Source organism: Sinocyclocheilus anshuiensis, unplaced genomic scaffold (genome assembly GCF_001515605.1).
Source record: "Sinocyclocheilus anshuiensis isolate Anshui unplaced genomic scaffold, SAMN03320099.WGS_v1.1 scaffold457, whole genome shotgun sequence".
Classification (NCBI taxonomy): Eukaryota; Metazoa; Chordata; class Actinopteri; order Cypriniformes; family Cyprinidae; genus Sinocyclocheilus; species Sinocyclocheilus anshuiensis.
Window position 1 is genome coordinate 2979663 of NW_015537939.1, and position 12906 is coordinate 2992568.

The 12906-nt window shown below is 34.8% G+C and overlaps 1 protein-coding gene across 4 annotated transcripts in view; it reads left to right on the top strand.

Annotated features, from left to right (window-relative positions):
* Nucleotides 1–12906, top strand: part of LOC107662227 (potassium/sodium hyperpolarization-activated cyclic nucleotide-gated channel 1-like) — a 112871-nt gene that overhangs the window by 69592 nt on the left and 30373 nt on the right. For all 4 annotated transcript variants that reach the window (XM_016452184.1, XM_016452192.1, XM_016452177.1 and 1 more), the window contains exon 4: nucleotides 4727–4945. In XM_016452184.1, the coding sequence (XP_016307670.1) occupies nucleotides 4727–4945 (219 nt within the window). The remainder of the gene's footprint in view (nucleotides 1–4726; nucleotides 4946–12906) is intronic.

Below are 12906 nucleotides of genomic sequence, written 5' to 3' on the forward strand. Positions count from 1 at the left end.
CCCCCTTAATATAGTATCCGTAAAAAGCTAATGCAGTTAGCTACTTTATGTCAGTAACTTGCTATAAGCTAAACTATGAGTTACTGATATATTGACTGTTGTCAACTACTTTAAATTCTGAAATAATTTGAAGTAGCTTCCCAACACTGTGTATATGTGCAGAGCGATTTATATTGGATTATTCATGTGTGTGCACATGAATGTCTCGTGAATGTCTGTGGCTATTATTATATTAGCTTTATGACCCAAGCAATACATGGACACACGTAAACACCTGGTGTGTAGATGCTTTTGTATGCCGTCTCCCACTGCGATGCTCTACGTGGTGCTGTCTGGCTATGACACCTACTGTAACATTATAACATACACACAGATTATCAGCCAATCAACGCATTTCCCAAGTGGGCTCTTCTAATCATCGGTAGACCACTTAAGGACCCACAGCTATCAAATACGCTGGTATGAAGTGTTAGTTAAAACAGTGTCTGAGTGCAGAGGATGAGAGATTGTAGGTGTTTATGGAGTGATTCTGATTGGGACGGATCCCTTCTCTTGACATTTGGTCATCAGAAACTACAGAGGAAGATCCTTTGGGTTTTACACAAACAAACCCACATTTACAAACCAGATTCTCTTCCGGAAATGATTAATAATTTAATTCCTTGCAGTTGTCACAAAGCATGACATGCTATTTACATAAAACAGGTAATATTACACAATGAAAAGCTGAAACAAACTTTTCCAGCTTGATATTTTTTTTCCGTAAGCACCTGATTTGACTTGCTATTTGTTTTTCCCTGGTGGACAACAAATAAGGTGAAAATCTCACATAGACTCACATAAAACCTGAGCCATATCTAAGGATATCAGAATAAAACTTGGTTTTGACTTGGGATAATAAGGACCCAACCAGAAAACCTTATCAACCACCTAGAAATAACTTAGAACACCCTAGCAAACACCTAGCAATATCCTAGCAGTGCCTTAGCAACCACTCAGAACACTTTAGAAACCACATCACATGCACCAGCACCCAAAACACCCTAGCAATCCATCAGAACACCCTAGCAACCTCATAACAGCACCCTAAAAGTTCTACCCAGAACAACCTACAACACCCTACCAACAACATGGGAACACCATAGCAATGCTGTAGCAACTACTCATAAATCCCCATCAATGACCTAGCAACACCCTAACAACAGCTCATAACACCCTAGCAACCCCATAGCAACACTGTAGAAACGCCCTAGCAACCACTCACAACACCCTAGAAACTACATAGGATCACCCTAGAAATTCTGTAACAACCACCTAGCAAGGCCCTAGCAACAAAATAGCAATACCCTAGCAATTCTGTAGCTACCACTCAGAAAACTCTATCAACCACCTAGCAACACCTAGCAATGCCACCCACTCAGAACTAGGGTTGCAAAGGGGCAGAACATTTCTGGTAAATTTCCGGAAACTTTCCAGGATTTTTTGGAAAATTTCAGAAAGTTCCCGGAAATTTACTTGTCATTTTCTGTCCCTTTGCAACCCTACTCAGAACTCTCTAGCAATTCTGTAGCTACCACTCAGAAAACTGTATCAACCAGTTAGCAACGCCCAAGCAGTCACTCAGAAACCCTAGAAATACTGTAGCAACCAACCAGAAAACCAATCACATTGCAAGGCCATCAGAAAACCCCATCAACCACCTAGCAACACCCTGCCAATGACATGGAAACACCATAGCAATTCTGTAGCTACCACCCAGAAAACGATATTAACCACCTAGCAACGCCCAAGCAACCACTCAGAAATTCTGTAGCAACCAACCAGAAAACCAATCACTTTGCAAGGCCCTAGCAACGCCCTAGCTACCACTCAGAACACCTAAACAACCACATAACACAACATAAATTATGTTAGTAACAGACTCGCCCTGGCAACCACTGACATTTATTTTTTCAGCAAACGTAGTATGATGTGCAGTGACAACATAGTTCTTGATGTCATTCCAGCATAGAATGCTATAAGGAATATCTAATATGATGCAATTTTCCCCCCACAACCTCTATGTGTGCAATTACACCTTAATTTTTTCATCAATCTTTGAAAGAAATCAGCAATCAGCATAGAGATTCGATTTGGCAGTAATAGGTGACTCAGTATTGGAGTTAATACAATCGTAGATAGAGAAAGCGAGCACATCAGGAGCATTTTCCTGAAGTTATTGAGAGATGCACAAACTCAGCAGAATTAGCATGTGATACTAGCATCCCGCCTAGCTTTGAGAGCCCTGTGGGTTGGCAGGCAGTGCTACGCAGGTTTAAGAGCGGCTTCAACTAGTATTTGTCGGCTTCCTCAGCACTTTTTTCCTCTACAAAATGAGCAGGAAGAGATTCAAACAGTCAGCAATTCCATTCCAGACTCCATCCATGAACATGGAACTGTCACATCCTCACATCCCTCCAGCAAGCTTCACATAAACACGAGGAGCAGAGGCCATCGGAAGTCATATGGGTCTTGTTTTAGTCCGTGTTCTCAGTCAACTAATGTCTGTGAGTAATGCTGACATTGAGGAGTGACAGAGCAAACTGAAAATAGCTTCTGGGTATAAAATAAGTCAGAGAAGCAAATTCATCTGACCTAAACAGAGCACTGCTACATTTGGTATGACCTCCCAAAAAAATATCCAATGGAATCAAACAAATGGATATCCGAATATCCAATATCCAAACAAATGGAATAAGAAATAGCTTATTTTTTATAAAAAAATATAAAAGTATTAAAGCACATTAAATTTCAAGTCTTACACGATTGTGCTTTCAATAGAGAAATAACTAATTCTACTTTTCTAAATAACTAATACTATTTTTGTAATACTATTATACACTAATATTTAAACTATTAAAATTATAAAAATACAAATATTTGAAAATATTTGAAAAATATATAATATTTGAAAAATATATAATATAATATAATATAATATAATATAATATAATATAATGTAATGTAATGTAATGTAATATAAAAATTATTTAAAAAAAAGCCTACAAATAACAGTATCAACAACAAAAAAATGCTTGGAAAATTTCAGTCTTGTTTTCATGAGCTGATGTATTGATTGTGAGTAGGGTCAGACACGCTGCAGTACATCTGCAGTACACTTTGTCTCTTTCTATTCGCACAGTTCTCCATTAAAATCAGCTGAGCTAATAGCCTGTGAGAGGACTGAAAGTGTCCTTCCTCTTCTTCTCCCGTCCAGCATGAGGGATCCACAGAGCCGTACATCAACTGACGGCAGATAATGGAAGTAATCCAAGTTGATTAGCAGACACCAAAGCCATCACTTCTTTTAACACCCCACTGCAAATGACACGGAGACTAAAAAGATGGTGTAGAGATGGAGTATTTTCTCAAAGAAAAAAAAAAGGGTGAAAAAATATATATAATTTTTATAATAAAGAAAATAGTAAAAAAAAAAAAGCTAAATATTTTATTTTTTAAAAATGTATAATTATTTTCAATTTTAATTTAAATATATACTATTTACTGTTACTATTAATATATATTTTTTCACACAAATACAACATACTCATTTAAAAATTATTATAACACATGTACAAATAAATGTAAATTAATAAATATTAGAAAAAGAGAGAAAGACAGAGAGAGAAATGTAATAATCATAATACAATTCATAATAAATAAAACTATATACATTCCTAAAATATATTTAGTTTTATTCATTTACATCATTTTGTTTGTTTGTTGCTTAGTTGTAAGGCAAAATTACGGTGACCGAGAAGTGCAAAACAAATCACAATTCTGAAAACAAAATAACAAATTACAAACGCAAATGCAAGTCTAAAAAACAAAATAATTCAGAAAACACAACAACAATTCAGAAAACATTATAACAAGTCAGAAAACACAATTACAAATTCGAAAACAAAATAACAAGTCAGAAAACACAACGACAAATCTGAAAACAAATGAACAAGTCAGAAAACACAACGGCAAATCAGACAAACCGGAAGAGGTAGGTATAGTTTGAGACAGCGCCATTGGTTTGGGATTACTCACCGCTGACTGGACGAGACATCTGTTAATCAACGTATACAGGAAGAATCAGCCGAAGAACAGCAGAGTCGTGGTAGAAAGTTCGGAGATGGTATTAAAGTAGCTCAGTTTAAATGTAAATGTTTTCTGAATTGTTGTTGTGCTTTCTGAATTGTTATTTAGTTTTTTAGACTTGCATTTGCGTTTGTAATTTGTTATTTTGTTTTCAGAATTGTGATTTGTTTAGCACTTCTCGGCCACCGTACAAAATAGTGTTACAAATAACTTTAACCATGTAAAATCAAATGGAGCATTACATTGGACAAATAAAAAATAAAATAAAATAAAATAAAATGAAATGAAATTAAATGAAATGGAGATATAGGTGGACGGTTGGATTACAACAAATAAAAGGGAACAGGAAATACAATAGAAATACAGGAGGAAATACAGAGAAGTAGAAATACAGACAATAGAATACAGGGAAGAAGCATGGAGAGAGATAGTTTGCCATGCATGAAGGTCAAGTTGGCAGGACGCTGTATGCAGACTCACTGATACACTGAATATTTTGCCTGCAAGCGTACTTGTTAAATTCACTCCACCTGCTTTTCTATTGCTGACTCTTTCTTTTTGTGTCATCTTCTCATCTCTGCCTCTATCGCTCTCTTAGAACGACTCCTGGGGAAAGCAGTACTCTTACGCCCTATTTAAGGCCATGAGTCACATGTTGTGTATCGGGTACGGAGCCAGAGCGCCCGTCAGCATGTCGGACCTTTGGATCACCATGCTAAGTATGATTGTGGGCGCCACCTGTTACGCCATGTTCGTGGGTCATGCCACAGCCCTCATCCAGTCTCTGGACTCATCTCGACGGCAGTACCAGGAGAAGGTAAGCGCAGCCTCATTGGTTTCATTCACCTGGCTGCTTTGTTTGCAGGTATTCACACGTTATTTTGATATTTACACCACCATGCCTTCGCTGGACATGCATGTGATGGTACAACATCTTGACAGCGTAGTAATCTGTGTCATCATTATGTATCACATTATGAGCTCATTGCTCATCAATCATTCAAGAATGACATCAATATTGATCTCACGTCAAAGAAATTCTACCTCTGCTACATGGGTTGCATGCTTCAGACAACATGTACAGGTTGATCTACATCTACAGGGCTAAAGTTATTGGACATGTTTGGATGAGCGGTATGACCAAAATGAGCCATTTTGTATCATAGCAACTGTATATTACAAAAAGATAATAATAATTGATATAATAATAATTGGAAATTATATTTCATAATTATTTTATTGATAATTATTAATAATTATTTATATTTTTGAATAACCAAGAATATGAATTACTATTAATATTAAATTGTCTTTGTTATAAAAAAAATATTAATACCATTATTTGAAAAATTATGAAAATCTTCTTTTGTATTATTATTGTTATTGCTGTTATTATTCTTGAATAATCAAGAAAATTTATTCTTATTAATTAGAAATAAATATTCGTTATTATTCCAAAATATTATGATTAAGTTGTATTATTATTATTATTATTATTATTGAATAATCAAAGAAAACTGATTCTTATTAGTAATTAATATTCTTTACTATCCCAAAAAAATTTGCTTTATTATTATTAGTATTATTATTATTATTATTATTATTATTATTAACAACAACAACAATAATAATAATATAAACAAGGGAAATTAAACATTATTAATTAGTTATTATTATTATTATTATAGAACTGGGAGGAATGGTTGTAGTAATAATAATAATAATAATAATAATAATACAATTATTAAATAAATGTTAATTTGTCATTCATATTCTTGGTTACAATTATTATTATTATTATTATTATTATTATTATTATTAAGAACTAGGGATAGTAATAATAATAATAATAATAATAATAATAATAATTGTAACCAACAATATTAATTACTAATAAACATTTGATTTATGTTGTGTTTTATTATTTTAATAAATGATAATAAATTGCTTCATACTAAATATTAAAGCATTATTTTACTATAAAATCTTTATTATTATTATTATTATTTTAATCAAGTAAAAGTGTTTACAAAGTCTCGTTTTTAAAGTCTAGCATAAGTTCAATAGTAAACAAACTTCACTTCACATTTGTAGTTTCTCCCACACATTCTGCTCTATTTTTTCTCATATTATATTGTCACTCTCACTTGTAAACATCATACAGCGATAGCAGCAGAGACACATCTACCACGTGTGTAATTCTCACCTGCACAGGTTTCTGATCCAATGCTGTCACTGCTTGACACATTCCTGCAGTTCTCTGACCTCAGCTGTAAAGTTCATTACTAAGCTCAATCGAGGATTGTGATACTTAAGTCATCAACTCAGAGATGCCACTGTATATCGATTTCACTTCCTCTAAACAGCATGCCACTTCCTCCCTGAGAAACCATGAGAGGACGGATTGGCAGATTATCCATATTCTAGCGTCTTGTCTTTGAAGGCTTGTTGTACCGTTAGTGGATCATTATATCCCTGTGCTTTCAAAGAGGATTTATTCCAAGTGAACGACAAAAACTCTCTCTCCGGACCAAAGCATGCACAAGGGGAGCCAGAGCTGCTTTGTCCCATGCATGAGAGAAGGGGGGCTTATCTCATCTGGGCTTTGTTTGGGTAGCAAACCCGACCTCAGTGAGCTGGGTTCACATCACAACACACACACACAACGTCATGCCAGCATGAGCCATCAGGTTCTCTGTTTAATGCAATTACAGTGGATGAGTGGAAAGACGAGATTGAAACAGAGAGAATGGGACTGTGCTCCAGGGAGCTGGCACAGACTAAATGAAAAAGAAAACGTACACAACACTGTCAGAGAAAGATTGTAGCTTTTAGTAAGCGTATCACAGGGCAGTATCCTCAAAAACTGAATATTTGCACCATATTTACAATGAATTTGTACCTTTTAAAACAGTGGTCACCAACCTTTTTAGGCCCAAGATCCCTGACCTCGGCCTTTATGAAAGACAAGATCTACCTATTGAAGAATTGATAGAAAAAGACATCCCAGATTGTACTTCAAATTTGAGGCCTTTTACTTAGTATTTTAATTAGTGATACACCGATCATAGCTGATTCAGAATTCAGATGTTCTTTTCTTTCTTTCTTTTTCGATCGCGATCGACGGGTTGGCGACCACTGTTTTAAAAGGTACTGACCCAGTAAAAAGATGTTGTACCTCTTTTTCTGACCGTGTACCACCAGTGAAAAGTTTGAATACACACTTAGTAAAGAAATATAAAAAATGGGACCTTTTTAATATCTTGACTTTTTTTCTCAAGAGGTTAAATAAAGGTCTTAGGTTTCTCAGATGTTCCTTTAGAAAAAGAGCCCAGTAACTGAGTCTTACTTGTAGAGGTGTTGAAGAGATCTCAACAATGTCTCAAAGATAAGTTCTGAAATCAAGAGTTAGTGAACAAATTAAGACTTTTGCTGAGGCTTCTCCAATGTTTCCTGAAAAAATACCCCTGTAGCTTCACTTAAATCTCTTCAAGAGATTTTAAGAGATCTCAAACTAAACTCAGATTTGACAAATCTGCAAAAGTCTGCAATCAAAATAAACACATTTCTCATTAAATTCTTCCAAGACCAAGATTTGAGCTACCTATACTATCCACGTACATATTATTCAAAAGTTTGGGTTAGTAATTTAATTTAATTTAATTTAATTTAATTTAATACTTTTATTCAGCAAGGATGCATTATGTTTATTAAATATAAAAGTAAAACTTTTACATTGTTACAAGAATATATATAATTTTCAAATACATGCTAAAATATTAACACACCTTCAATAATAAGAAATGTTTTTAGCAGCAAATCAGTATATTAGAATGATTTCTGAAGGATCATGTGACACAGAAGACTGGAGTAATGATGCTGAAAAATTCAGCTTGGACATCACAGAGATAAATTTTATTTACAAATATTTAAAAATAGAAAATAGTTATTTCAAATTGTAATAATATTTCAGTATTTCTGTTTTTACTGTATTTCACTGTACTGTATTCATCAAATAAATGAAGCCTTGGTAAGAGACTTTCAAACACATTAAAAATACCCCCAAACATTTGGTATTGTAGCTTTAAACTTTAAACTCTTACTGTATATCGAAGAATTTCTCTTTTGTTTGCATTTCTATTTCTCCTATGAAATTTAACACCGGAGACAAAGCTGATACTTAAATGAGACACTGACAACTGACAGTTATGAAACAGTTATGAGGAACCCCTGTGCAAAAAAAAAAAATGTATATACAAATAATCTTTGTCGACAAAATCAATTTAATGCATAAGCATAAACTTATGCATTCAAAAAAAAAAAAATGTTTGCATTTCTTTATCAAGTGCACTATAAGCTGCCTTAGGAAATAAAATATCTGCTAAACAACCAACTAAATGTCAACATCCTCTAAATTTATTGTAGTAGCATATACACATTCCGATATACGATATAAATCAATATCCAGAGATATTTTCAGTGTAGCTCATTTGTGATGCTATTACAGGGTTTTAAAATACCATCTAGGAGTTTACTCGCATTCATAAAGTTGCATCAAGAAGAACTTGCATCTTATTACGATTGATTGGTAAAGCCATTTAGCTGAAACCCTTTAGCAGAACAAAGTGTGGGATTTCCAAGCTAATGAGATTCCTTGACTCTGGAAAACATCCATGGCTCATGCATACCATCAATTTCCCTGTCATGGCCGCCATGCACAGGCTTATCTGAGTTGCACACGTAGCCGGTGTCACCTTCACCGTGACAATGACACAGCGGTCTGAAACGGACAAAGGGCTTTGGTGAATTTACATCTCTCTGCCTGTCCCAGCACGGACTCTTATCTCCAATTTAAATATGATTTTTTGACCTTGCGGTGGCCATGTAGCGTTCGACACAAACAAGACACGCGTTCCTCTTCCATTTAGGAACACAAACAAGACACGCGTTCCTCTTCCATTTAGGATCGCAATGTAACCGCTGTGGTTTCATCCCGCCATAATGCCAATTAAAATCTGGCTCCATTGCAAATGGATATTAGATACGGCTCCCCTGCCCAGAGATCTGCAAATGGCATTCATATTGAACGGGCCTTTCAGTGGTCACTGTATATAAACAGCGGAGGTCAAATGACAAAGCCAATGTCACTGGCCCATACTGCCGAGAAGAACAGCATCGCTGAACGCCAGCATGCGGTATGTCTTATTTTGGATACTGGTGTGCTGATGTCCCAACCAGGCTGCTTAACTAGCTTAACTAGCCTTTTACAGAGCAAACTATTTGACAGCTAAAGCTCTGCATGGTAATTAAAGCACTACAGCTAAAATATCAAAACTAACAAAAAAAGAATACATGAAAAAAATCTAGATACTAGTTGAGCACTAACCTCGCTAATTGGGATGCTAAAATCTAATGAAAATCGAATGAACTGCCTTGCTGTGTATTGCTTATAAGATACAACGGAGAAAAATTGTGAATTTTCAGTTATACTGAGTATTTTTATCAATACTATTTACTATTGAGTGAATTACAATATAAAATGAAATTAAGCATATTTAATCACAACTCTCACAGTCTTAGATTTATTATTATTATTATTATTATATTTTTTCTCATTTCTTTTCACTTCCTTACAGTTTGGCCAAACTTAATAAAAATAGTATTAATAATAAATTATTATTGTTGTTGTTGATATTATTATTAAAATACAAAAAAATACAATATTATATTAAACTACAATATTATTATATATATAACAGTTCTAATAATAATTTATTACAATTTTAATAATAACTTAATACTAATATTTATTATTATTATTATTATTATTAATGCATTTGTTGCCATATTTTATAATAATAATAATTACCATATAATATGAAATAATAATAAACTAACATAATATTGTAACTATGTAAAACTGTCTGGAGATTGTAATTTTAATAATAATAATAATAATTATTATTATTATTGTTATTATTCAAATACATTGTTATCATGTTACAGAATTATTAATAAATGCATTAATAGAACTTACAATAAACACATTTATATTCTTATTATTATTACTATTTTTATTAATGTAGTTATTGACATATTTTTTATAATAATAATTACCATACTATATTAAATAAATTGAGAAATGAGAAAACAACAACAATAATATTAATATTATTAATAGTAGTAGTAGTAATAATAATAGTAGTAGTAGTAGTAGTAGTAACTGCTGTAATCACTGTTTTATGAGAGATCTCAAAGATCTCTTTTCTGAATCCGCTCTTGCACTGTCTGACTCATCGCCGATCCTATCTGCTGTTCCATTTGCAAAGACAAGCATAAGAAAGCCAACTAATGGAAGATAACCACACTCCAGCGGCCTTATCGCTCATCAGTCCACTCATCTGTGGCTTTGCAGTAGCAGATCTCTTATGATCAGCAGATCAAACCAGCACATGGATGAGATCAGACCCAGAGAGCAGCCACGGCTCGTGCTTGTGTGCTGAGCAGAGAGTTATTTCAAAGTGCAAGATCAAAGAAGATCGGCAGGAGAGCGCTTCGAGGAGAAGTTTCTCTGATGTGAGGTCAACGTTCACCTTATTCACCTGATGTCATTTCTGATAGCAGTTTAGGAGTAAACACAGCCATTTTTCCTGGCATTTACAGAGCATTCCACAGCAGGAGAGCGAGGCGAGGATCTTCTTCAAAACAGCATAAACAGCTAGAATCCCTGGTCAGATCAGCAGTCCTGTTTTGTAATGCTTTACAAATACATGTTGTTGTGTGAATGAATGCGAAGGTTAAACAAGTGGATTGTTTGTTGGATGCTACAAGACATCTAAAGCCAGGTGCACACCTGTTTTTCTGTCCTTCCTTATGATTGTTGCTTGTCACATTCTTCAGTGTCCCCGGTAAGAGCTTGAAATTCAAAGCAGACTGCGACATCAACAGCCTTTTGTATGTCAGTTTGTGTGATATATATCTTGGGACTTTGGTCATGATTGACAGCGTTGACTAGGTGATAATTCACAGCATTGATGTTGTCAGTGTTTTGCTTGAAAAAATAGAAAAAGCGTCTGAAATTTGTTGTTGCTGGGCGAAAAAGGAATGGTCGTTTTGATAGTATGATCATGACGTGAGGGGAATGCTAAATAATGACATTTATATTGCACATTATATTATATAAATAACCCTTAACATGGATTTTTATGCAACAAATATTTTATTATTGCTAAAAAATTTATAAGAATAAGAAACTAATTGTATATAAACACTGAATGCATTTGCTGTGCTCCTATTTTTCTGAAATTGCAGCAACACGTGCAACAGACATGTTTATTTTGTGTGTTTTTTACTTTAACAGGATCCAAAATATAGATTCTACTTTTTAAAAGGACAGAATAATAAAAGGCATTATGACCTCAAATCATCTTGCGTATTCTCATCTTCCCTTGTAGCAAATTAGGAGATCTGTATTATCATCCGCCTCGCATGAGCACCACAGTCTATCCTCCCCAGCCAGGTGACTTTGCAATTTGGTGGAACAAAGCACTTTTTGGGTAGTTGTGTTGTCTCTTCACTTTGAGGGGCAGCCGCAAGCTCCTGAGACGCAGGAGAGATGCAGACAGGCTGGGCGAATTGTTTCTGACATTTAATATAACCCTGCCAGAGCCCAGCACAAGTTTAATGTGATGACCGCTTCTGCGAGAAGAAATGGAAAAAAGAGAGAGTGGTGATAAACAAACCTAATCTTGCCAAATCATGTCTGTTCCCACGCTGATAATAAACCCGAACATGGATTAGCTTTCTGTGCTTTTGCACGAGATGTAGTGGAGAGGAAAAATCTGAACGAGCCTAGTGTTAACACAAAGAAAAGAAACGAAAAGATAGTGAAAGGTAATAAAAGGAAGGAAAGAAAAGGAAAGTAAATGGAAAATAATAGGTAGTGAAAAGGAGAGGAAAACCTTAGGAAAAGGAATAGGACAGAACAGGACAGAGAAAATGTAGGAAGGAAGGAAGGAAGGAAGGGAGGAAGGAAAGAAAGCAAGCTGGAAGATGAAGGGAAAGGGAAACTGAAAATGAAAAAGGTACAAAAAAAGGAAAAGGAAGGGACAGGAAATGGAAAGTACAATAACAAGAAGAGGAAGAGGAGGAGACAGAACAGGAAGGAAAGAAGTTAGTTAGGTAGTAAGGAAGGAAGGGAAACAATAGAAAATGAAAGATAATGGAAAGAGTGTGAAAGAAGCAAAAAGGGGGCAGGAAATGAAAAAGAAAGGAAGATTGAAAAATAACACAAGGTAATTGAAATGACAGGAAAAGGGAAAGGCCAAGACACGAAAGGAAAAGGGAAGGATAAGGAGAAAAGAAGGGAAGAGGGAAAGAAATGAAAGGGACAGGAAAAAATTAATCTGGACAGTAAATGGAAAGAAACTAAAAAAGCACAACACAACAGGAAAAGGAAATGGAATGAAGGAAGGAAGACTGAAAGATGAAAGACAATTTGAAAATGAAAAGGACAGGAAATTGAAAGGAAAAGGACAGAACAGGAAGGGGAGAAGGAAGAAAGGAAGACTGGAAGATGAAATGGATAATAAAATGGGCAGGAAAAGGAAATGTAAAGGAATGGGACAAGAAAAGGATAAGACGGCAGGACAGAAAGGAAAGGAAAGGAAAGGAAAGGAAAGGAAGAGGGGACAGGGAATAAAAAGGAAGGAAGGAAGATGAAAATAAATTGGAAAAAACACGAAAGGAGAAAAAAGGGGACAGGAAAGATGGGCAAGA